Consider the following 26560-nt stretch of genomic DNA (forward strand, 5'->3'; position numbering starts at 1 on the left):
ATATATATATATATATATATATATATATAGAATAGGCTTTTCTTCCCTTTCTAAATTATGTTATTTGATTGAAGCAAAAATTATGACATTGTTTGACTTGGTTCTCAGTGATGCAGAGGAAATATTTAAGACAATATTACAAATGACAGGGGATGGGTAAAGGCATGTAAAGGGAAATAAGATTTTTCTACTTCACTCAAAATGTGACATGAGTAGACTCTGATTCACTATGCATATATAATGTAACACCCAGAGCAACCACTAGAAAAGTATACAAAGAAATATACTCAAAGAACACTATCAAATGAAATTCTAAAAATGGTCAAGTCATCTACAGGATGACAGTTTTCCCTGTCAGGAAAAAGAAATAAAAAATATAACAAAAAATAAATAAAATGGTAGACAAGTCTTAATATATCAATAATTACATTAAATGTAAACAGTCTAAACACATCAATTAAAAGACAGAGAATACCAAAGTAGATTTAAAAACATGACCCAACTATATGCTGTCTGCAGGAACCTCATTTGATATATAATGATATAAGCAGGTCGTAAGTAAAAGGATGGAAAGAATATATCATGCAAACAATCAAAAGAAAGCAGGAATGGCTATTCTAGTATCACATAAAGTAGATTTCAGAGCCAAGAAAATTATCAAAGTCAGGGAAGAACTTACATATGATAAAAGAGCCAGTCCATCGAAGACATATTAATCCTAAATGTGCATACACCAAACAACAGAACTATAAAATATAGGAAGCAAAAACCAATAGAACTGAAAGGAAAAACAGACAAATCCACATTCATTCTCAAGAACTGATAGAACACTAGGCAGAAAATCATCAGCAAGGATACTGAAGAACTCAACACCATCTACAAACAGAGTCTATTTGAAATTTATAGAACACTCCACCCAACAAACAGAATACATATTCTTTGCAAGTGCCCACAGAATGCATTCCAAGACGGACCTTACCTCGTGCCGTTAAACAAATCTCGACATATTGAAAAGAAATGAAATCATAGAGAGTGCATTCCCCTACCACAATGGAATCAGACTAGAAATCAATAACAGAAAAATAATAAGAAAATCTCCAAACACACAGAAACTAAACAGCACACTTCTAATTCATAGGACAAACAAGAAACAAGAGAACTCAAAACATATAATGAAAATACAAGATATCAAAAATATCTGGGACAGGGCTTCCCTAGTGGCACAGTGGTTGAGAGTCCGCCTGCCGATGCAGGGGACACGGGTTTGTGCCCCGGTCCGGGAAGATCCCACATGCCGCGGAGTGGCTGGGCCTGTGAACCATGGCCGCTGAGCCTGCACCTCCGGGAGAGGCCACAGCAGTGAGAGGCCCACGTACCACAAAAAAAAAAAAAAAAAAAAAATCTGGGACACAAATAAAGTAGTCCTGAGAGGGAAATTTATAGCACTAAACACATACACTAGAAAAAGAGGAAAAAGTTCAAATCCATCATCTAAGCTCCCACCTTCAGAACTTCAGAACGTAGAAAAAGAAGAGCAAAAAAAAAAAGCCCACAAAGTGAGAAGAAAGAAGAAAAAGATAAGAGCAGAAATCAGTGAAATTGAAAACAGAAAAACAATAGGGAAGTCAATGAAACAGAGCTGCCTCTTTGAAAATTATCAACAAAATTGACAAACTTCTAGTAAGACTGACAAAGGAAAAAAGAAGTCACATATTACCAACATTAGGAATGAAACAAGAGGTATCACTACTGACTGCAAATATCAAAAGAATAATAAAGGGATACTACAAACAACTACACACAAAATTTGACAACTTACACAAAATGAACACACTATTCCTAAAAATACAAACTACTACAACTCATTTAATATGAAATAGATAAATTGACTAGCCCTGCATCTATTAAGGAAGTTAAATTGTAATTAAAACAATTCCCCAGGTAGAATCTCCAGGACCAGATGGTTTCACTGGAGAATTCTACCAAATATTCACAGGTAAATTAATACCAATTCTACACAGTCATTTCCAGAATAGAAGAAACACTTCCCAACCCATTTTACAACAAGCTAGTGTTACCCTTAAGTGAAAACCAGACAAAAGCAGTACAAAAAAAAAAAGGAAAAATATAAGCCAATATCCCTCATGAATATAGATACAAAAATTCTTAAAATATTTTCAAATAGAATGCAAAAATACAGAGAATTATAAACCCTGACCAAGTGGGATTTATTCCAGGAATGCAAGCCTAGTTCAATATTTGAAAATCAACAATGGAATCAACTATGTTAACAGACTAAAGGAGAAAAAAATCACATGATCATATCAATTGATGCAGAAAAAGTATTTAACGCTCACCCATGATAAATCTCTCAGAAAAATTAGAGAACTTCCATGACTTGATAAAAAGAATCTACAAAAACACCTACAGCTAACCTTCTCCTTAACAGTGAAAGACTAAATGCTTTTCTCCTAAGACTGGGAATAAGGCGAGTGTGTCCACTCACTGCACTTTTATTGAACATAGTGCTAGACGTTTTAGCCAGTGCGGTAGGACAAGCAAAGGAAATTTAAAAAATAAACAGTCCCAGGCTTCCCTGGTGGCGCAGTGGTTAAGAATCCGCCTGCCAGTGCAGGGGACACGGGTTCGAGCCCTGGGCCGGGAAGATCCCACATGCCGCGGAGCAACTAAGCCTGTGCGCCACGACTACTGAGCCTGCACTCTAGAGCCCGTGCTCCGCAACAAGAGAAGCCACTGCAGTGAGGAGCCTGCGCACCACAACCAAGAGTAGACCCCGCTCACCACAACTAGAGGAAGCCCGTGCGCAGCAACGAAGACCCAACGCAGCCAAAATAAATAAATAAGTTTATAAAAATATATATATATAAAAAAAATAAACAGTCCCTATTTGCAGATGACATGATTGTCTATTTAGAAAATCTCAAGAAATCTACAAAGAAACTCCTAGAAATAAAAAAGTGCGTTCAGCAAGATTGTAGGGTACAAGGGGAACATATAAAAATCAATCCTATTTCTGTTTACTAGCAATGAACAGATGGACCCAAGATTAAAAATATAATATCTCTTAAAATCACTCAAAAATTAAATACTTAGGTGTAAAGCTAACAAAACGTGTGTAGGACTTGTATGCTAAAACTACACCATGCTGATGAAAGAAATCAAAGAAGATCTAAATAGATCAACATACTATGCACATGGATTGGAAAACAAAATGTAAAGATGTCAATTCTCTCCACATCAATATACAAGATTAATCCAGTTCTTATCAAAATCCCAGAAAGAGGGCTTCCCTGGTGCCGCAGTGGTTGAGAGTCTGCCTGCCGATGCAGGGGACACGGGTTCATGCCTCAGTCTGGGAAGATCCCACATGCCGCGGAGCAGCTGGGCCCGTGAGCCATGGCCGCTGAGCCTGCGCGTCCAGAGCCTGTGCTCCGCAACGGGAGAGGCCACAACAGCGAGAGGCCCGCGTACCGCAAAAAAAAAAAAAAAAATCCCAGAAAGATAGTTTATAAACATAGACAAGATTATCCTAAAATTTATATGGAAAGACAATGAATCTAAAATTGCTAAAACGATTTTTTAAAAGAGGAATAAAGTAAAAAGAATCCATCTACCTAATTTCAAGGTTTATTATACAGCTACAGTAATCAAGACTGTTTGCTATTGGTAGAGGGTTAAACTGTAGATCAATGAAACAAAACAGACAACTGAGACATAGGCTCACACAAATAGGCCTGACTGATTTTTGACAAAGATGCAAATGCCGTTCAAGGGAGGAAGGATAACCTTTTCAATAAATGGTGCTGGAGCAACTGGATATCTACAGACCAAAAAAAATAATAATAATAAATGAACCTTGAGCTAAGTCTCACATATTGTACAAAAAATAACTCGAAACAGATCATGGACTTAGATGTAAAATGTAAAGCTGTAAGTTTTAGAAAAAAAATATAGGAGAAAATCTTTGGGAGGTAAGGCTAGCAAAGAGTTCTTAAAATTAACACTGCAAGCGCAAATCCATTAGAGGAATATTTGAACTTCATCAGAATTAAAACTGTTTGCTCAGAGAAAGACCCTGTTAAGTGGGTGAAAAGACAAGCTACAGACTGGGACAAAACATTTGTAAAGCACATATCTGACGACGAGCTAGTATGTAGAACATACAAGGAACTCTCAAAACTCAACAGTTAGAAAACAAAACAATCCGATTATAAAATGGACAAGAGACATGGAGACATTTCACCCAAGTGGATGTACAGAGGGAAAAAGAGCACAGAAAAGGTGTCCAGCATTGTTAGCCATTAGAGAAATGCAAATTAAAACCACAGAGAAATCACTTCATACCTATGAGGATGGCTAAAATAAAAACAATGGCAACACCAATTGCCTAAGATAACGGGGGACAAACTAGATCACTTTTACATGATTGGTAGGAGTGTAAAATGGTATGACCACTCTGCACAAAATTTGGCATTTCTTAAAAAAAAACATACAACTACCATAGAACCCAGCAATTGCATTCATGAGCATTTATCCCAGAGAAATGAAAACTTACACACACACACACACACACACACACACACAAACACAGACATTTGTTGCACCTTAATCAACTCATGATAGCCCAAAACTAGAAACAGCAATAAAAAAAAAAAAAAACTATTCATGCATACAGTGACCTGGACAAATTTCTTGAGAATTATGATGAATAAAAAGCAAGAAAGTAACATACTCTATGATTCTGCTGATAGAACATTCCTGAAAGGACAAAACTGTAGAAACAGAACAGATTAGAGGTTTCTAATAAAGCTGGATTGGCTGTGGGAGGGAAGCAAGGGTTACTCTGAAAGAGCAACTGGAAGGACCCTTGGGGTGATTGAAACGTCCTGGATCTCAACTGTATCAGTATCAAGTCAAGATCATGGTTGTGACCTTGTGAGAAAGTTCTGCCAGATGTTACCCTTAGGAGAAACCCGCTAAAGGTTACATCTCTCCATAGCAATTCTTACAGCTGAATGTGAGTCCACCATTATCTCAAAATAAGAAATTTAAATTTTAAAATACTGAAAAACATGAAGTATAGCTACGTGCAACCACATATGTGAATCTTGGAATTGTAATACTGATTGGAGGAAGCCAGACCTAAAAGAGTTTATGGGGTGCGGAGTCAAGATGGTGGACTAGGAGGACACGGAATTCACATCTCCTCACAGCTAGGGCACCTACCAGGCACTGGTGGGGGACCACGGACACCTAAGGGGACGGGAGGTTGTTTTTTTCCTCTTTTTGATTGGAGTTCTGTTTAACCTTGTTGATTCTTTGTTGTTGATTCTTTTATGTTTTTATTTTTCTAACAAATCTTTTATTTTTCTAATTTTGTTTCATTCTTTATACTTTGTTATTGTTCTCTGCTTTTGACTTGTTTCCCACCCACCCTTTTTTTTTTTTTTCCTTTTTTCTGTTGTGGTTTTATTTTATCTTGTTGCAGTTGTTTCAACTGTAGTTTTATTTTTCCTAATACATTTTTTATCTTTCTAATTTCATTTTGTTTTCTATTCTTTGATATTGTACTGCTCCTTTTTTTCTTTTCTTTCTTCCTTCCTTTTTTTTTTTTTTTAACCATGCCACAAAGTTTGCGGGCTCAAGGTCGGGCTCGAGCTCCTGTGATGGGAGCTCCAAGTCCAAATAGCTGGATTAAAAGATAACTTCAGACCCCAGGGAATATCAATCACAGTGAGCCCTCCCGGAGGTCCTCATCTCAGCACCAAGACCCAGCTCTATCCAACTGCCTGCTAACGCCAGAAATGGACATCTCAGGCCAAACAACCAGTAAGACAGGAATGCAGCCCCACCCATCAAAAAAAAAAAATATGTTACAGACTAAGGAGCAAGGTAAAAACCTACAAGATGAAATAAATGAAGACGAAATAGGCAACCTGCCTGAAAAAGAATTCAGAGTAATGATAGTAAAGATGATCCAAAATATCGGAAACAGAATTGAGAAAATACAAGAAACATGCAACAACGATCTAGAAGAACTAAAGAGAAAACAAACAGTGATGAACAATATAATTACTGAAATTAAAAATACTCTAGGGGCTCCCCTGGTGGCACAGTGGTTGAGAATCTGCCTGCTAATGCAGGGGACACGGGTTTGAGCCCTGGTCTGGGAGGATCCCACATGCCGCGGAGCAACTAGGCCTGTGAGCCACAACTACTGAGCCCGCGCGTCTGGAGCCTGTGCTCCGCAACAAGAGAGGCCGCAATAGTGAGAGGCCCGTGCACCACGATGAAGAGTGGCCCCCGGTTGCCACAACTACAGAAAGCCCTTGCACAGAAACGAAGACCCAACACAGCCCAAAATAAATAAATAAATACTCCTCTTCTCTGTTTAAAAAAAAAAATACTCTAGAAGGAATCAATAACAGAATAACTGAGGAAGAAGAATGGATAAGTGAGCTGGAAGACAAAATGGTGGAAATAACTGCCAGGGTGCAGAATAAAGAAAAAAGAATGAAAAGAATTGAGGACACTCACAGAGACCTCTGGGACAACATTAAATGCACCAACATTCGAAATATAGGGGTCCCAGAAGAAGAAGAGAAAAAGAAAGGGTCTGAGAAAATATTTGAAGAGACAATAGTCAAAAACTTCCCTAACCTGGGAAAAGAAATAGTCAAGTCCAGGAAGCACAGAGAGTACCATACAGGATAAACCCAAAGAGAAACATGTGGGGACACATATTAATCAAACTATCAAAAATTAAATACAAAGAAAAAATATTAAAAGAGGCAAGGGAAAAGCAACAAATAATATATAAGGGAATCCTCATAAGGTTAACAGCTGATCTTTCAGCAGAAACTGCAAGCCAGAAGGGACTGGCAGGACATATTTAAAGTGATGAAAGGGAAAAACCTTCAACCAAGATTACTCTACCCAGCAAGGATCTCATTCAGATTTGATGGAGAAATTAAAAGCTTTACAGAAAAGCAAAAGTTAAGAGAATTCAGCACCACCAAACCAGGTCTACAACAAATGCTAAAGGAACTTCTCTAGGTAGGAAACACAAGAGAAGGGAAAGACCTACAATAACAAACTCAAAACAATTAAGAAAATGGTAATAGGAACATACCTATTGATAATTACCTTAAATGTAAATGGATTAAAGGCTCCAACCAACAGACATGACTGGCTGAATGGATACAAAAACAAGACCTGTACATATGCTGTCTACAAGAGACCCACTTCAGACCTAGGGACACATACAGATTGAAAGTGAGGGGATGGAAAAAGATATTCCATGCAAATGGAAATCAAAAGAAAGCTGGCGTAGCAATTCTCACATCAGACAAAATAGACTTTAAAATAAAGACTATTATAAGAGACAAAGAAGGACACTACATGATGATCAAGGGATCAATCCAAGAAGAAGATATAACAATTGTAAGTACTTATGCATCCAACATAGGACCACCTCAATACATAAGGCAAATGCTAACAGCCATAAAAGGGGATATTGACAGTAACACAATAATAGTAGGGGACTTTAACACCCCACTTTCACCAATGTACAGATAACCCAAAATGAAAATAAATGAGGAAACACAAGCTTTAAATGACACATTAAACAAGAAGGACTTAATTGATATTTATAGGACATTCCATCCAAAAACAACAGGATACACTTTCTTCTCAAATGCTCACAGAACATTCTCCAGGACAGACCATAGCTTGGATCACAAATGAAGCCTTGGTAAATTTAAGAAAATTGAAAGGGTATCAAGTATCTTTTCCAATCACAACTCTATGAAACTAGATATTAATTACAGGAAAAAAACTGTAAAAAATACAAACACGTGGAGGCTAAACAATACACTGCTTAATAACCAAGAGATCACTGAAGAAATCAAAGAGGAAATCAAAAATTACCTAGAAACAAATGACAATGAAAACACTACAATCCAAAACCTATGGGATGCAGCAAAAGCAGTTCTAAGAGGGAAGCTTATAGCAATACCATCCTACCTGAAGAAACAAGAAACATCTCAAATAAACAACCTAACCCTATACCTAAAGCAATTAGAGAAAGAAGAACTAAAAAAAACCCCAAGTGGGCAGAAGGAAAGAATTCATAAAGATCAGGTCAGAAATAAATGAAAAAGAAATGAAGGAAATAATAGCAAAGATCAATAAAACCAAAAGCTGGTTCTTTGAGAAGATAAACAAAATTGATAAAACTTTAGCCAGACTCATCAAGAAAAAAAGGAGAAGACTCAAATCAATAGAATTAGAAATGAAAAAGGAGAAGTAACAACTGACACTTCAGAGATACAAAGGATCATGAGAGATTATTACAAGCAACTATATGCCAATAAAATGGACACCGTGGAAGAAATGGACAAATTCTTAGAAAAACACAACTTCTGAGACTGAACCAGGAAGAAATAGAAAATATAAACAGACCAATCACAAGCACTGAAATTGAAACTGTGATTAAAAATCTTCCAACAAACAAAAGTCCAGGACCAGATGGATTCACAGGCAAATTCTACCCAACATTTAGAGAAGAGCTAACACCTATCCTTCTCAAACTCTTCCAAAATATAGCAGAGGGAGGAACACTTCCAAAATCATTCTACGAGGCCACCATCACCCTGATACCAAAACCAGGCAAAGATGTCACAAAGAAAGAAAACTACAGGCCAATATGTCTGATGCAAAAACATAGATGCAAAAATCCTCAACAGGATATTAACAAACAGAATCCAACAACACATTAAAAGGATCATACACCGTGATCCAGTGGGGTTTATCCCAGAAATGCAAGGATATTTCAATACAGTCAAATCAATCAATGTGATACACCATATTAACAAATTGAAGGATAAAAACCATATGATCATCTCAATAGATGCACAAAAAGCTTTTGACAAAATTCAACACCCATTTATAATAAAAACTCTCCAGAAAGTAGGCATAGAGGGACCCTACCTCAACATAATAAAGTCCATATATGACAAACCCACAGCCAACGTCATTCTCAGTGGTGAAAAACTGAAACCATTTCCTCTGAGATCAAGAACAAGACATGGTTGCCCACTCTCACCACTGTTATTAAAAATAGTTTTGGAAGTCCTAGCCATGGCAATCAGAGAAGAAAAAGAAATAAAAGGAATCCAAGTTGGAAAAGAAGTAAAACTGTCACTGTTTGCAGATGACATGATACTCTACATAGAGAATTCTAAAGATGCTACCAGAAAACTACTAGATCTATTCAGTAAATTTGGTAGAGTAGCAGGATACAAAATTAATGCACAGAAATCTCTTGCATTCCTATACACTAATGATGAAAAATCTGAAAGAGAAATTAAGGAAACACTCCCATTTACCACTGCAAGATAAAGAATAAAATACACAGGAATAAACCTACCTAAGGAGACAAAAGACCTGTATGCAGAAAACTATAAGACACTGATGAAAAAACTTAAAGTTGATACAAACAGATGGAGAGATATACCATATTCTTGGATTGGAAGAATCAACATTGTGAAAATGACTGTACTACCCAAAGCAATCTACAGATTCAATGCAATCCCTATCAAAATACCAGTGGCATTTTTCCATTGGTATGAACCAAAAATTTCACAATTTGTAGAGAGACACAAAAGACCCCGAATAGCCAAAGCCATCTTGAGAAAGAAAAACGAAAGAATCAGGCTCCCTGACTTCAGACTATACTACAAAGCTACAGTAATCAAGACAGTATGGTACTGGCACAAAAACAGAAATATAGATCAATGGAACAGGATAGAAAGCCCAGAGATAAACCCACACACATATGGTCACCTAATATTCGATAATGGAGGCAAGAGTTTACAATGGAGAAAACACAGCCTCTTCAATAACTGGTGCTGGATGTTGCTTTGTGACCACCTAGAGGGGTGGGATAGGGAGGTGGGAGGGAGGGAGACACAAGAGGGAAGATATATAGTGATATATGTATACGTATAGATGATACACTTTGTTATAAAGCAGAAACTAACACACCATTGAAAAGCAGTTATACTCCAATAAAGATGTTAAAAAATAATAATAAGTGGTGCTGGGAAAACTGGACAGTTACACGTAAAAGAATGAAATTAGAACACTTCCTAACACCATACACAAAAATAAACTCAAAATAGATTAAAGACCTAAATGTAAGGCCAGACACTATAAAACTCTTAGAGGAAAACATAGAACACTCTATGACATAAATCACAGCAAGATCCTTTTTGACCCACCTCCTAGAGAAATGGAAATAAAAACAAAAATAAACAAATGGGACCTATGAATCAACTAACAATGGATTAATCTCCAAAATATACAAGCAGCTCATGCAGCTCAATATCAAAAAAACAAACAACCCAATCCAAAAATGGGCAGAAGACCTAAAGAGACATTTCTCCAAAGAAGATGTACAGATTGCCAACAAACACGTGAAAGGATGCTCAACATCACTAATCATTAGAGAAATGTAAATCAAAAGTACAATGAGGTAGCACCTCACACTGGTCAGAATGGCCATCATCAAAAAGTCTACAAACAATAAATGCTGGAGAGGGTGTGGAGAAAAGGGAACCCTCTTGCACTGTTGGTGGGAATGTAAATTGATGCAGCCACTATGGAGAACAGTATGGAGGTTCCTTAAAAAACTAAAAATAAGTGGAAAAAAAAAACTAAAAATAGAACTACCATATGACCCACCAATCCTGCTACTGGGCATATACCTTGAGAAAACCATAATTCAAAAGGAGTCATGTACCACAATGTTCATTGCAGCTCTGTTTACAATAGCCAGGACATGGAAGCAACCTAAGTGTCCATCGACAGATGAATGGATAAAGAAGATGTGGCACATATATACAATGGAATATTACTCAGCCATAAAAAGAAATGAAATTGAGTAATTTGTAGTGAGGTGGATGGACCTAGAGTCTGTCATACAGAGTGAAGTAAGTCAGAAAAACAAATACTGTATGCTAACATATATGGAATCTAAAAAAAAAAAAAAATGGTTCTGATGAACCTAGGGGCAGGACAGGACTAAAGACACAGATGCAGAGAATGGACTTGAGGACATGGGGAGCGGGAAGGGTGAGCTGGGACGAAGTGAGAGAGTGGCATGGACATATATACACTACCAAATGTAAAACAGATAGCTAGTGGGAAGCAGCTGCATAGCACAGGGAGATCAGCTCGGTGCTTTGCAACCACCTAGAGGGGTGGGATAAGGAGGGTGGGAGGGAGATGCAAGAAGGAGGGGATATGGGGATATACATATGCATATAGCTGATTCACTTTGTTATACAGCAGAAACTAACACAACACTGTAAAACAATTATATTCAAATAAAGATGTTAAATTTTAAAAGAAAAGAGTTTATATTGTAAGATTCCATGTTCAAGAACAGGCAATGCGAATCCCCAGAGAAGTCAGAGTGGTGGTTACCTACAGACCCAGGAAAGCAGTGTGAGAGAGAATTCAGGAATGGTGAAAATATGTTCTGTATTTTCAGCTGGGTGGTAGTTATATGATTATATGTAAAAATTAAATGTAAAATGTTAACCAACCTGATGTGGGTATACTTTATGTACATTGTGCTGCAATAAAAACAATAAATGAAAGCATGAATGAAATGATAGGGAGCAAGAGTCACCTGAGAAGGCCTGGGATAGAAGAAGAGACAACAAAGGAAGATAGGGGCCAGGCTGCAGAATTTTAACTTTATCCTGTGGGCAATGGGGAGGTACTGATGGATATTTTATTTATTTATTTATTTGTTTGTTTTTTGCGGTACGCGGGCCTCTCACTGTCGTGGCCTCTCCCGTTGCGGAGCACAGGCTCCGGACGTGCAGGCTCAGCGGCCACGGCTCATGGGCCCAGCTGCTCCACGGCATGTGGGATCTTCCCGGACCGGGGCACGAACCCGTGTCCCCTGAATCAGCAGGCAGACTCTCAACCACTGCACCACCAGGGAAGCCCACTGGTGGATATTTTAGGCAGAATAGTGCAGCGATAAGCACTGCTTTAACGGACCACGTTCTGAGCACTGCCCTCCAGCCGGCACAAGGATCTGAGTGCAAAGCCCTTTGGGAACCAAAGTTGGATGGTTGCCTCAGTCTTTGGGCTCCAGGTTCAGGTCCTGATGCTAACAGAGAGGTGATCGGATACCAAAGAAAAGCACAGCTTGATAGCCTGTGCACTCGGCACTCTCATCCTTTGTAGCAAGTGTGCCAGGGCCCAGAAGAAGAACCAGAATGCTCGGGGCCTGTTGGGACTCAGTCCATGCATGTTTCTGGGTGGCCACCTCACCTGCCAGTCCCTGTGTTCATGCAGTAAGTGTTGGAGCTCCACGTACCGCGATTGACTTCCCACCTCCCATTCCCCTACGCCACCCCCCAAAATCAGCTTCCTTAGCTAATTTCTAGAGCTCGTTTTTCTTGTATACACAAAGCTTGATTTTACTAAATGGGTTTTTTTTTCCATTTTCTTCCAGAAAGACAAAAAAAGGAAAGTGGGGAAGAAGGATAAAGACCCAACGGCTGACAGGTGAGGGGTGCATACGGGTGGGGGGCACCGCAGAAAAGAGCATAGGACATGGCCTGAGTCCTCGGCCTGGTCTGGGAAAGGCAACCCCCCCCCCCCCAGCTCTGTACACCACACGCCTTCATTCTGGAAGAGTATGGTGGGGGAAAGCACGGAGACCTCTCTTCAGTCCTGCACGCAGGCCAGCATCCTTTACTGGGGAGACGCAGTGGAGAGGCGGGGCCTGGGAGGCAGACTCAGGCCCCATCGCTTCTAAGGCCGTGTGACTTTTTTTAAATTTTAAAATTCATGGGGTTCTCAAGAAAGTTTTTTGAGAAGATAGCATCCTGCTACAGCTTTTGAGGGAACACTGAGACTGCAGCCCTTGAGGGCAGAGACAGTTCATATTACATGCCCGCCCCTGGGCCCGCCCGCTGAGGCCCTTCGTAAGTGCTCCTTGGAGGAAAGGGTGAGGATCTGTCTCATTGTGAAAGGATACTTCCATTTCCTTAAGCCTCATCGGCTGAACTTTGATATTAACGATTATAAATGCTCATTTTTAAGCTGAAATGGCCTTCGGTGCTTTAATATTGGAAATAAATAGGGCCTAGGTTTTCAAACATTTTCAAGGAATTTAATTAAAATCCCTAGGAAGTGAATGTCAGAAATCACTTTGAACATAGACCTTTTTTCCCATGGGTTTGTTAATGGGTCACAGGTGTTGCTCCCTGTTTGGGGTGTTCCCTTGTTCCCCTTTTGGTGCGCTGATAACAGTCCCAAACTCTGCTTGAAAGAAGACCCATGACAGAGGAAGCCAGCTTGGAACCATCCGCAGGAGAAGTGGGGACCGGAGCACCCCAGAGCTGGTGCACACGCCCAGGGCCCTGGCAGGCAGCCTCTGGAGAGACACCCAGCCTTGGTGTGGGCTTTGGCTCTGGGGAGAAAAGGCTCCCACGGGATATCGCTAGAGGGAGGAGCTGCAGGCTTCCTCACATGACGTTCCATTGTTTAGGGAAAAGTTCAAGTTCAAGAGCTTTGGCTGACCGCTGCCTGGTCAGCATTCTGAGACTCAGGCGCCCAGTTCCTGGGAAGGAGTCCATCTACCGATGCGCCAACACTGACGCCTCCTCGGGGGGATGTTGTAGTCCCTTCCCTGGAGGAAGGTCCAGCCCCTGCCTACCCGCAGGGCCACTGCTGTCTTTCGGGGACTTTCACATGCCACGTTTCTCCTTTGTCCTTACCTCAGTCTTTCAGGAGAAGAAGATCCTGCTAAGTGTCTTATTGAGTGACCACCCAGAGCTAAACCCAAATCTGCCAAGATGAGCTGACCACTAAGTAAAAGTTATCTATTCACGTTCTCTGCACTTAGAGAGTCGCTTAACTGAATACAATTCTGCTTTAACAACACAGAGCACACACGTGGCTCATGGACCGTGTCTGTTAGCCAATGAATGTGTTCTTTGCATAGGTTTCTTTACAGTTGAACTATTATAAATGAGCTACAGCAATTCTCTAGTGAAATGAAGAAAGACCAGTAGTATTTTATTCACTTTTATACCCCAAAGTACAGAAATACCTGATCATCCTATTCCTGGAAGACTTTTCATTTTAATTTTAAAGACTCTATGTTATTCATTAAGTGGGATTCAGTAAATGGGCTAGTTCTCTGCCAAGACACTGTAAGACAACTTATGTTTCTCTCATCCAGTTAGTATAAACCTTAAATCAGTATTTTTATCATAGTTTATAAGGTGGTTTTATTTTATTTATTTATTTTTCCCCCATCACAAAACTACTCAACAGTGTGCTGACAGTCAAGGTATTCCAGGGGCATTTTATGCTCCCTGCCATTCACAGGGATTGTTATTGTTGAGTATTGTAATGGCCTCCTGAAAACTCAGTTTAAACAGATTTATCACTCTTAGTTCCCTCATCTCTTCCTGGTCACTGTATGTGGCCGTGCTCAGAAAGGGACCATCTCTTCTCAGCCACTTCCTGGTTAATGATTAGGATGATCTATTATTAGTTTACAACTTGGGATTCCTCCCTGCCTATTCCCGGGCATGATGCTTTTCTGTTCACTCAAGGCAGCCCCAAGCTGGTAGGTTGGCTGCCCAGACAAAAAGGGACCTAGGGCTTTCAAACTTGCTCCGCCACATAAGGTAGCCATATAAGGTACTTTTCGAGTTGAAATTTTTTATTCTGTCGCAAGAGTTTATTTCACTGGAAAGATCCAAATATAGATTTCTGTTCCCGGAGTCTTAAGATATTTGGTTTGGATTATTTTAGAGAATCTTATTCAATTTTATGTTAATATTTTACGCATATGTTTATGTTAAACCAATATTCAAGTCAAAACACTGCCGTCGATACTGCCTTGGTATAGGTCAGATACTGTCATCCCAAATTCCATTACAATTAAAACGTTCTTAATTCTCAGCTGAGGGCACACGATTTTAAATATATTTGATAGAATAAAATTTCAGTCAACCAAAGACCGGAGTCACTGAATTAACATCTATCCCGATGGTTTTTGGCTTGAGTCTCACTGATGTTCTTGAGTCTCTTTTAATCACACTAACTTGGATCATTGGACAATCAAAGAACACTTTAAAAATAGTTATATTTACAATTCTTCAGTCTAAAGAAAGACTGGGGTTGAACCAAAGCATCAGGCCCCTAAAAATGAAAAGGGAAAAGACAAAACATCTCGAAGGTCTCTGCTGCACCGTATTTGAGCATCTGTTCCAGCAAGCCAAGCCCCAGTTAATTTCATTGGGAGTTTCATTCATTAAGTGGGAGACTATCTCCATTTTTTTTCCCCAAGTAGTATAAATTACCACCATGCTGGCTACATACCCGAGGCCGCCTTAGAGAAGAGGCTTTGTCATCTGTAAACACTATGGAAGAGTATAACGTCCTCCTAAAAAATTATAATATTTTGTCTTTCATATTAAAATGATTTCCATTATAAGCCTTTGTTTTTTATAGATATTTCTTTTAAACTATTAGGCTATGGAGTTAAAAGGAAATGTCAATTTCGCGAAGGATTGATGATTTTCTACAGCGTGCAGACGCTAACTGAATATATAATTATGGCCCCGTTAGGTTACTGTTATTGGGTCATTTCTAATTCATATTTGTGCCATCATGAAGGCTGATGAAAGGGGAGACTGCAGGAGTCATAGCTGGTCTCAGATGCCCAAAGGTATAATTCTTATTCATGGGAAACATCAGGTAAACCCATGGACGAGTGCAAGTATTGTTTTTAAAAAGCCTAATTTATCCCCCAATTGTAGTAACGCTTCAAAAATCAATTTATTTGCATACATACAAATGTACTTTGAATGAGATCTGGTTGAAGTTCTCTTGAGTATGTGATGATTAACGTCAGTACTGCTGATCTGATGTGTTTGCTCACAGAATACATGGTCTGCTTTATCCCCAGGACCATCGAATCTCTGTACAAGGAACTAGTGGAAGAAGGCTTACTGATCCAGGCTCTGAAAGTCAACCTCTCTGATTACATTGGTAAAGTACACAAGGAATAATGCATGTATGTGTCACAGATGCATGTCACCCCTTGGGTTCTGAGGACCCAACAGCCGGAAGTATGTTTCATCTGTGCTTTTGTGCAACCTAAAATCTGGACCTTAGTGGCTTGCAGTAAATGTTTGTTGGATTGAATCGATTTGAGTTCATGCTGTGCTGGGATCTAATGGGTCCAGCTCTCTCCCCTCATGTGGTAGAAGCTACTAGCAAGGTTCCTGGAGGCATTCTTTGTGGCTTAAGCTGAATTGAGGAAATGAAGAATTGTTCATGCTCTCTGTTTATCCAAGTGCCCTAGGGGGCAGCCCCTGGTACTTCCAACACAGAGTCCTCACAGGAGAAATTCCTTCCAGAATTCCATCTAGGGGCCACCACAGGAGTAGCTGGGAGGAAAAAGAGGGGACATTTGCTCTCACCATCTTCAGCTAATGTTTTTCTCTTAATTTTTAAAAAATACCATGAGGATCTGAAAACATATTTAAAGCTTAAAATTCGTCATACTCCTACCACCCTAATGCAGATATCATTTTCACTTTCACACATCTACAATCAACTGAGGACATTTCGCCTACATAACCACGAAAAGATAATCACACTCAGAAAATGTAACATTAATGTTGTACTGTTACCACTAGGTAATATCTAGTTAATACTCAGTTTTCCCGATAGTCCTAATAAATAATGTCCTTTGTAAATGTTTGTCTTTCTCAATCCCAAATGCAGTCAGGGATCATGGATGTGACGGATCTCCGTCGTCCCTTTCATTCCTTTAATCAGCACCAATTTACAGGTTTTTCCAGTCCTTCACAGCATTGACATTTTAAAAAGTCAGCTGTTTTATAGACTCTCCTTCAACTGAATTGGTTTGATGGTTTGATGGTTTCCTCCTAACTCGATTCATGTTAAACATTTTTTACAGGGAAACTACAGGTAATATTGTGTCCTGATTCCCAGTCTTTCACATTGAGGGCACAAAAATGACGCTTTGTCCCATCACTGGTGATGTTGGGTTTAATCACTGGTGAAGGTGCTGTTCCACAGATTTCTCCATTGTAAAGCTCCATTTTCCACTTTGTAATCAATGAATAATCTGTGGGGGATAGTTTGAGGCTCTGGAGATTCTGTTCCCAGCCATCTTAAAGGTTTAGGCATCCGCCGTGATGACTTCTGCCTGCATCAGTGTTTGCTATGGTGGTTGTAAAGTGGGAATATTCTATTTCTGTCTCCTCTTCTAGCAGGTACCATTTTTCTGGAGAGATTTCCCTCCCACCCTCCTTTTAAAATTGTTTTGGTATTAGAGTAGACAGATGGATTCTCTCTTTCTAAAATTGTATTACAACCCATTTCCGAGTTATTCATTCCAGCGTTTACACTGCCCCAGTTTTGGCCTGCAGGAGCAAAAAGACTGACATTTCCCATGGATCAAAAAACTGATCACTTTAATCCCTTTGAAATAAAGCCACATTTCCTTCTCAGGGGCTTGGAGGAGCCTTCATATTTCCTAATGGTGTAAGATTTTACCAGAATATGTACTGGAATGTCTGTTGGGTTTCTATTTATTTTATGTGTTTCTTATTCAAGTACTGCAGGGTTTTCTCCTGGATTGCCTTGATTATGTTCTGTTAATTCTGTTCATATGAAAAAATAACACTTTTAGCAGAACCTACCTCTTTACTTACGACTGGGATCTCTAAGTGCTCTCTCTCTCCTTGTCTGGTTTCTTTCTTCATATCATGTGTTTTTTGCTTATCACTGAATTCCTAGTTTTTAGTACAGTGCCTAGCGCATGGCAGAGTCTCAGAGAATTAATGGACATATTTCTCATCTTCTTACTAATTTCTTATCCATCTTGGACTTCCTCACTGATCTCTTTGTCAGTTTCCAGGCAGCATCTTGAAGATGCTTAAGGTCAAAGCAAATGAAATCAACCTCTTAAGAGTGACCTCAAATGTAAATGACCCAGTCTAGCAAAATCAGTCAAACTGCCACAAGGATTGGCTCCCTTTGGTCTTTTCCACGTTTGTCTTCTTTCTCCCGGTTAAGATCCTTAGCTTGAAAAGATGGCAGTGCATCTTCCCAGATCCCCACATAAAAATAGACTAAAGCAACTAGATGGCAAAAGCAAAGGCCTGTGGACAACATTAACATGAAAACGAAATAACCAAGTTTCCCCTCAAAGCCCAAAGTGCAAGCCACTGGGGACAAAAAACAAAAGAACCCCAAAATAGCCAGCAAGCACTCACTGGAAAGCACAGCAGACCAGGGTAGTAACTGCAGCTGGAATTGGGAGGGGTTTGCCCACTTCAACAGCAGATGCGTGAAAATGGATAGAATCAGAAAGTATGAACGGGCGAGAACACTCCAACCTCTGGACGCTCTTGAAATTGACCCTTCCAAGACACGGCCTTATACTGAGAAGAAACTCTTGGGAGTAGAATCACAATTGAATAGGAGCAACAGAGATGAGGGAGAGAAAAGGTCCAGAATAAATTGGGGGAGGGGAACAGAACAAGGACACCTCAAAAAGCAAGCCACCATACTCATAACATATATGAAAACAACAGAAGAGGGGACTCTATGAAATTTAAAAAGCTACCCTGACCCAAACTATCTTCTAAACATATAGGAATATTAACTCATATAAATTTAAGCAATGGAAAGTTTCAAGGTCAAAGCCCATGCCAGATGTCTATTAAAAAAGAAAGAATAAGGAGCAAAGTGTCATCACAAAAAGACACGCCCACAAAGCAGACATAACTGGAACCTCCTCTTTCAAACCAAGCTAATATACATTAAGAAAATTATAGAAGATATGTAAGAATACATAAAGTGGAATTAGAAAAGTGCAGAAATGAGTTACACAAAATTCCAGGAATATTTTGGGGGCTTTTTGTTTGTTTGTTTTTGTTTTTTTTTTTTTTCTTTTCTGCGGTACACAGGCCTCTCACTGTTGTGGCCTCTCCCGTTGCGGAGCACAGGCTCCAGACGCGCAGGCTCAGCGGCCATGGCTCACGGGCCCAGCCGCTCCACGGCATGTGGGATCTTCCCAGACCGGGGCACGAACCCGTGTCCCCTGCATCGGCAGGCGGACTCTCAACCACTGCGCCACCAGGGAAGCCCCAGGAATATTTTAAATAAAGGAGAAAATTCGTTTTAGGACAAAACTAAATTACAGTGAATATAAGAATGAATAAAGTCCACAAACCATGCTTTACGAGAAATGAAATGTGAAAGACAGAAATTTTTTTTAAATAAAACTAGAAATGAAGAACAAGATTACAAGGTTTCCAAAGAAAGTAACAAGTACTAAAGATAGGCAAAGAAAATTCACATAGGCAGGCAAACATAATACACATCCCTAAAGAAGAAAACCAAAGCCAAGGAACAGAACAAATACTAAGAACTTTTATTCATGAAAAATTTCCTAAAACAGAAATGCAAACCACATAATGAACGATCACACTTTGGATGTGAGAATATCAACTCCAATTGACCAACACCAAGATGTATTCTAATAAAAGTACCAGACCTTAAAGTAAAGGGGAAAAAGAAACCTTGGGGCATTACCCCTTCTTCTTTTCCAGCCGGCCCAGAGCTGGACAAGCAGGGCAGGGTGGGTGTTGGCTGTCCCTCAGCAACTCCCCATGCAGGCAGGGACGGAGCACAGACCCTCAGACTCACAACGTGGCCGCATGGTTTGGACATTCCCCACAGCCCAGGAACCCTGTATTCACAGCCAGCCCAGCTCAGCACTGCCGGGACACGAGTTGTTTGGGGGGCTTCCACTCTTTTCTAAACACCACTCAAATCCAAATACACACTAGAATCACAGCAGTTAGGGCTGAAGGAGACTTGGAAGGCAGGAAACTCAAGTGCGTAATGTCTGGTTCCCCCAAGGCCCAGCTCCCAACTCCCCCCACCCCCAGTTCCTTGCTCTGTCCCTGCGCACCTGCCCAGCTCAGAGCGCTGACCCTGTGCCCAGGAACCAGCTCCCGCCACAAGCTTGGGTATGCAAGAAATAGCACATTTCCTTATTCTTTAAATCACCGTAACTTAGCATCACGAGGGCTGAACTGCCAAGGTTATTCAAATTCAATCCTTCTTACAAGCCTCCACCCCTGCCCTCAGGTACCATCAAGGTCCCTGATTCCCAGATGGTGCCTGGATGCTGGGGAGAGATTCTGGGCGCTGGCGTCCTCCAAGACCCCTTGGTGCCTGCCTGGGGCCCTCTCTCAGCGAGGGGCTCTCTCCCCTGCTCCCTCGTCCTCCGTACCACCAGGACACAGGGCTGATGCCCACTGACCAGAGACCCACTGACCAGCTGTCCCGCCCAGGCTGGGAATGTCTTCTCCCTCCTGCCTCTGAAGCTCACACCCTCTGGGTTGCCAGTCCCTTCTGTAATCTTTCTGTGCCTCAGTTTCCACAATTATGAGGATGATAACAGCAACCGCCTCACTGAATTGCTGTGACGGTTTAATGAGTGCGGAAATGGAACACCTGAGGGCGCGCTGGTACAGAGCTAGCTGGCTGCCCCCCTGTGTTGCCGCGGTGGTAATCTCACCTATCTTCCGCGGGCTCAGGGTTCTCCAGCAAGAGGGCTTGTGACTTCCTGGTGCCTCCGTGCCCCTCCCTCCCTGTGCACGTCGCAGAAGTGCGAGGCACCTGGGTCAGCCACTGCTCGAGGGGAAAATGCAGAGGGAGCAAACACAGCCAATACTCCCCTAAATTACCTGGCTCTGCCTGTGGTTCTGGAGCTGCTGCGTTCAGTGGGAACATTGACACCCAGGCCAGGGCTGGTGTTTCTTGCTTTCTCCTTGGCATCCAGGGCCTGTCCTAAGAACAAGAAGATTCAAAGGGTTCCTCAAAATCCCACCTTACAAGACTTGACTTAGACATTACACGTGGAAAACATCTGAAGCTTCGGAATACCTGGGCCCCGGGGCGCATAATCTTGGCAGAGATATAATAATCTGTTGCAACCAAAGGTTAACCTGAGAAGTCTCTCTGTCGACCTCATTCTGGAAGCTGGTAGCCTGCATCCAACGTAAATTTTTATTGTGTAAACAATTCAGGAACCTGGATTGTAACCACGTAGCATGTGTCACCGTGCTCATCATCATCAGAAGATGCTCTGTGCAGCCCTGGCAGTGCCCAGGGCAGAGCTGGCGTGTCCTGGTGCAGGTGGGAGGCCCCAAGTCCTACAAGGATTGTCTGCTGACTTGAGGCCTCCTGTTTCTCTCGCTCCTTTTCTTTGAGTAACTTTTTTAAGAGGCTGTTATTTTTTATCAATCGTCTGTTCTTTATTCTCTTTTCAATGCTCTGTGGGGTAGAATGGAAACGTTAGAAGCTGATTTCACCTTGCTTTCTCAAATATTTTTTATTTCTCCTTATTTTTTAAGTGTGCTCGTATGTTCCCAGTCTCTACAATTAGTTCCTCCTTCTGTGTTCATTTGCTAGGACTGCTCTAACAAGTACCACAGTAGGGCAGCTTAAACAGCAGAAAATTACTGTCTCCCAGTTCTGGAGGCCGGAAGTCCAACGCCACGGTGTCAGCAGTGTTGGTTGCTTCCTCCTGGAGGCTCTGAGAAGGAATCTGTTGGCTGTAGCCTAAGAGCCCCTTCAAGCCCCCACCTCTGTCCTGCTCCCTGGACTTGTCAGTCCTCCCCTGCCAGGATGCTGAGCTGCCCTGGGGCTCACGTGGCCTAAACTGACCTCTTCCCCTCATCCCTCGTCTTGTCCCCTGGTGGTTTGCTGGTGATCCTTGGCTTCTGCTGTATCACCCCATCTCTGCCTTCAGACCTGACGTGACCTCCTCCCTGTGTGTGTGTCTGTGTCCGAACTTCCCCTTTCTATAAAGGACACCAATGATATTGGATTAGGACCCACCCTAATAACCTCAGCTTCATTAACTACATCTGCAGTGATCCTATTTCCAAACAGGGTCACATTCTGAGATACTGGAGGTTAGGCTTTGACATACGGATTTTTAAGGGGACACAATCCTACCCATAACACAGTCCTGTATCTTTTCCCGCTGTTGTCCTAGGTTTCCTTGCCCTTTTTCATGCTTTCTATCTCTAACACCTCTTCATCTGTTTCCTTCTTCCCTCGCTCGTGGAAGACCTGGTGTCTGTGCAGGGAACCCTGAAGTCTCTAAATTCTGAATGAGTCCGTGGGAGGGGCTTATGGCTTCCGTGCTGGGCAATAGCAAAACGTAGTAACACACTTTCAGAATGAGTCTCCTCACTTGGCAAAGGGTCGTTCCTTCTATCAGAACCAACAGCCAACTGTTCAACTTCCTTTGTCTAAGTCTAGAAAATATGGCGCATCTGGGTATTAACTTGGATTTACTTAAGCAGGAAAATGGGGTCACTTTTATGCCCCCCCAATGTCATGTTTACAGCAATAAGTGCTGGATTTAACGGTGGCTGCAGGATCCCTTCCTGCTCTAGTGAAGGCGAAATGAACCGCTCTTCTATTTATTACCTGCTCATTAAAAAGCGTGCAGATCGGAAGCCATAATAGATGCTTTCATTATCACTCATTTCCCTCACCAAGACCATTGCCCTTGCCAAGGACTTTCTTTCATGCGGAGGCTTTGAAAGGCTGTGGCCCACAACAAAACAGCAATCATGATCTGGATTTTAACTCTCATGTTCTTAGCATTTGAAAATGCTTTAAAGCCGTTGATATTTTCAGGGTTTCATAGACGCCTACATGTATTTCTTCAGTGTTTTCATACACGCATAAAAGCATTTGTTTTACATACATAACATTGAAAGCTCTGCAGGATCCATACATGTTATGAAAAGAAAAAGGAGAAAACAACATCAAGAGATTGTGATTCGTTTATCGAATATTTTTCCTTCAGATTCAGGTACAAATCAAGAGAGAATCATATGAGCATGTAAAAGTCCATCCTCATGACAAGTGAAGGCAGCGAAACTAATTTTCATGTGACCTTATCTAAATTAGTTAGAAAATAACACTTCAGATTTATGACTAGTTACAATGAAGCTCTTGGATGCCTTCTAATTAAACCTGTAAAGATTTATTTCGATATTATTCCTTCGGTAATCCTTTAAAAACGATAAAAATGTTAATGACTATCACCCTCAAAAGGAGACGTTTCTGTTTGTCCTAAATTAGACTCAGATCCTACCTTTCAACTGATTGCATTTCAGGATCAGATTTACACGGCTTCAATACAAATTTCACATCCATCTTAAGTAAGTTATTTTTAAAGTTTGTGCAAATGTTAGACATAATCTCTTGGAATAGAAATTAAACCAAACATACGTTGTATGTTCTTCATGTTAGAACTTTGCTCTTCACATATTCAACATTCAGAGGTGATTTTTTAAAATAGTGGGAGGTTAGTATCATACTCAACATAATTCTCAGCTATTGTAGCGAGTATAGAAATGTTTTTGTGGCTGGACAGTTTCTCTTCAAGCCTTTATCTGAGAAGTTCTTTATAATGACTCTGCGTAATATAATTATATTTGCTCAGAAATGTTAAATTTGTATCCTGTGTTAATTTTGCAAGTGTCCAAATTATGCAACTCAGAGTAGCGTAGTTTCCCATTCATTTGTCCTCTATTTTTTTTCTCCCCAGGTGACTACAGCTACCTGGGGAGTACTCTTCGCCAGATGTCCACAGAACCCATGCCTTCCCTCCTGGATGTCCGACAGCTCATCACCCTGTATGGGATCCTGCCGCTAGGTAAGGACTCCACTTGCCCTGCTGTGCCTTTGCTAGTAGCAGGCGTGTCTGCTCGTGTGTTCCAGGTCGTCATCAGTGTGCATTGCAGCTTACCTCTTCTACTGAGAATTGTGAGTGAGGGTCGTTCTGCTGGGCTAGAGCATCCTGGAGCACAGAAAGGTACCGCCCAGGAAGCATATCTGTAGCACCTTTGAATGTCTGGTTAGCATTCTGAAGGTCCTGGAAGCTGTCATCTGGAGAGATGATGACCGAGGCAAGCACCCGCGATTCAAAGCGACCAAATTAGACAAAGGCTGAGGTTAGGCTTACCTGTTACACACAGGCTCTGTCACTGGGTCCTTAACAGAGCCGGCCCTTCGGGAGTCAGTGAAAGTGTATTTCTTGGATCTAAAGAATCAAGGCTCTGCCAGTTTCCACGGAGATTCAATCATGGTTGTTCAGACAGACGGACCAGAGTCTGCAGAAAAGTCGGGGCTCTCCGTAACAGATACCCACTCCTCTCGTTCACTTTTATTTATGTTTTCATGACTGCGTCACCTGGGGCAGGGGCAGGAACTCCAGCCAGGCCGTGCTCTGATGACCGTTCTGAACTAGAAGTTGCATTTTGTTTATTTAATTTGCTTCAAAGTAAGATGGGAATCGTTTGGACACTTCTCACCTTATTCCACTTTGACTTAAAGAAGAACTTAAACCTATTGGCCAGAAATAGTTCATTCTTCTTTCAACTTCATGTCAGAAGCAGTCAGTAGAATAGGGGTCAACATAAATAAGATACATATATAACACAGTATATAATACTTGGGGATCAACATAATTTGGGGTCAACAGAATCAATATATGATATTTAATGGGGTCTGCATAAATAAAATAAACAGATGAGCCCTCAAACCTCATCGCAGAGTGATGGAAGGCAGTAGAGCCAAGGACATCAAGGGGTGTCAGGATTTTAAGGGAACTCCTCCCAAGTGAGCGCGTGGTGTGTTTGCATCCTCCACTGGCAGATACAAGGCAATGGGTGTCGTCTCCAAGCTGACCTGAGGGTTCTGGAAGAAGCGTGCCTGGGAGGCGAGGCATCCCACCCGGACCCTCCTTTTGTCAATGAGAAACCTGAAGTCTCCCTGGTGGCTGACCCGCCCCACCAGGCCCCAGAATCAGCGGGGCGTTTGTTCTCATGACGGTTTCATGAGTTTGCACTGTACAAACAAGTCAGACAGAGAAGTTCGCTCACACGGCAGCCTGCCAGGGCTTCGTCTAAATTTCATACGTCTAAACTAGTATCCGGGCACAAAAGGGAATGCCTTTGTTGGTCTGATTATTCAGGTCATCCCTGCCAGGACTAGGCAAGGCGGCCACTTGGAAGAGGGCACTGAGGACACACCGCAAGGCCACTTCCCACCCTGCCAGGCAACAAAGCTCGCACCGGCCCCCAGGGTTCCAGGAGCCTCGGCCAGGGCTCCCAGGACGAGCTGCGAACTTTCAAAGCCGCAAGGGCAGTGAGGGAATGCCCAGGAAGCATCTGGTCAGCATTCACCCGCTCACTGCCCCCCGCCCCGGAATGTCACTGTCCCTGCAGCGTGGAGGGAGAGAGGGAAGCGAGGGGGGAGAGCGCTCACGGAGCAGAAGCTGCGTTTTATGTGCGGTTTCATTTCCCAGCGGAGGGGGACGTTGAACAGCTCTCACAGATGAGTAAGCCTTTCCAAGATGTTGAGGAACTTTCTCCAAGTCCGAGGTTGGAAGGGGCAGAGCTGGGCTTAGGACACGGAACACTGGCTTCCTCGTGACTCTTTAAGCCTCCGAAAGTTGAAAAGGGTGAACGCACAAAAGCCTGGAAATTTCCTCTGTCTCTTAGCAATTCTAGGCAATTTGTACCACTGCCCTTGAAAGGCGAGATGAGCAGCTAGAGCCATGGACGCCGTGGCAGGTCTGTCCCCAGCAACTCCCCGGCCCCTCCCTGCCCTGCCGTCTGATGAGCTGTCCAGAGGCCAGCGAGGCGCCGGCGCAGAAGCCTTTCTGGACCTCCCTCTCCACCTCTGCACGGCGCTGGTGACCACCCCCTTCCTTCTGGAAAGTCACATCCCTGGGGTAGATGACGTGTCCGGGTCTCCCCCGCCTGTGCCCCTCCCCCAGCGCTGTCCTCCCCTCCCTCCACCCCTTCCGGAACTCGCCTGGCCCCCTGGCTTCGGCCACCACTCTAACCCCCATCATCTTCCAGGGACCCTGCCAGCTGGCGTCACTCTCCGCCCCACCCGCTTGCTGACCCCAGCTACCTCGCAGCCAGAGTCATCTGACCTTCCGAGGCAGGCTGTGGTCACTGCGCCCCACCCCCTTGCTGAACCCAGCTACCTCGCCAACCAGAATCATCTGCCCGCCAGGACCTGCCTGACCTTCCGCTGCAGGCTGTGGTCACTGCTCCGCCCCACCCCCTTGCTGACCTCAGCTACCTCGCCAGCCAGAATCGTCCGCCCCCCCAGGACCTGCCTGACCTTCGCTGCAGGCTGTGGTCACTGCGCCCCCTACTTGCATCCTTCTCAGACGCCCCCTTCCACCCTGCCCACTCTTCACCGGCCAGCCCAGACGCAGCCCCTCTCTCTGAAGTCCGATCTGACTCATCCCCATGCACCCACCTCATCCCCCAAATGGGAAGTCCTTTCTTCCCTGAATCTCTGTCTCCCTCACGGATCTTAGCACGGATCTTTT

General features: G+C 42.3%; 1 protein-coding gene across 1 annotated transcript in view; it reads left to right on the forward strand.

The window, feature by feature from the left end:
- The window catches only part of DRC11 (dynein regulatory complex subunit 11), a 170223-nt gene that overhangs the window by 101041 nt on the left and 42622 nt on the right, over positions 1 to 26560 (forward strand). The window contains exons 12-14 of the mRNA XM_027117474.1: positions 12560 to 12612; positions 16037 to 16119; positions 23756 to 23863. Of these exons, the coding sequence (XP_026973275.1) occupies positions 12560 to 12612; positions 16037 to 16119; positions 23756 to 23863 (244 nt within the window). The remainder of the gene's footprint in view (positions 1 to 12559; positions 12613 to 16036; positions 16120 to 23755; positions 23864 to 26560) is intronic.

This window comes from Aethalodelphis obliquidens, unplaced genomic scaffold (assembly GCF_003676395.1).
Source record: "Aethalodelphis obliquidens isolate GAN/ISIS:26980383/991018 unplaced genomic scaffold, ASM367639v1 scaffold2, whole genome shotgun sequence".
NCBI lineage: Eukaryota > Metazoa > Chordata > Mammalia > Artiodactyla > Delphinidae > Aethalodelphis > Aethalodelphis obliquidens.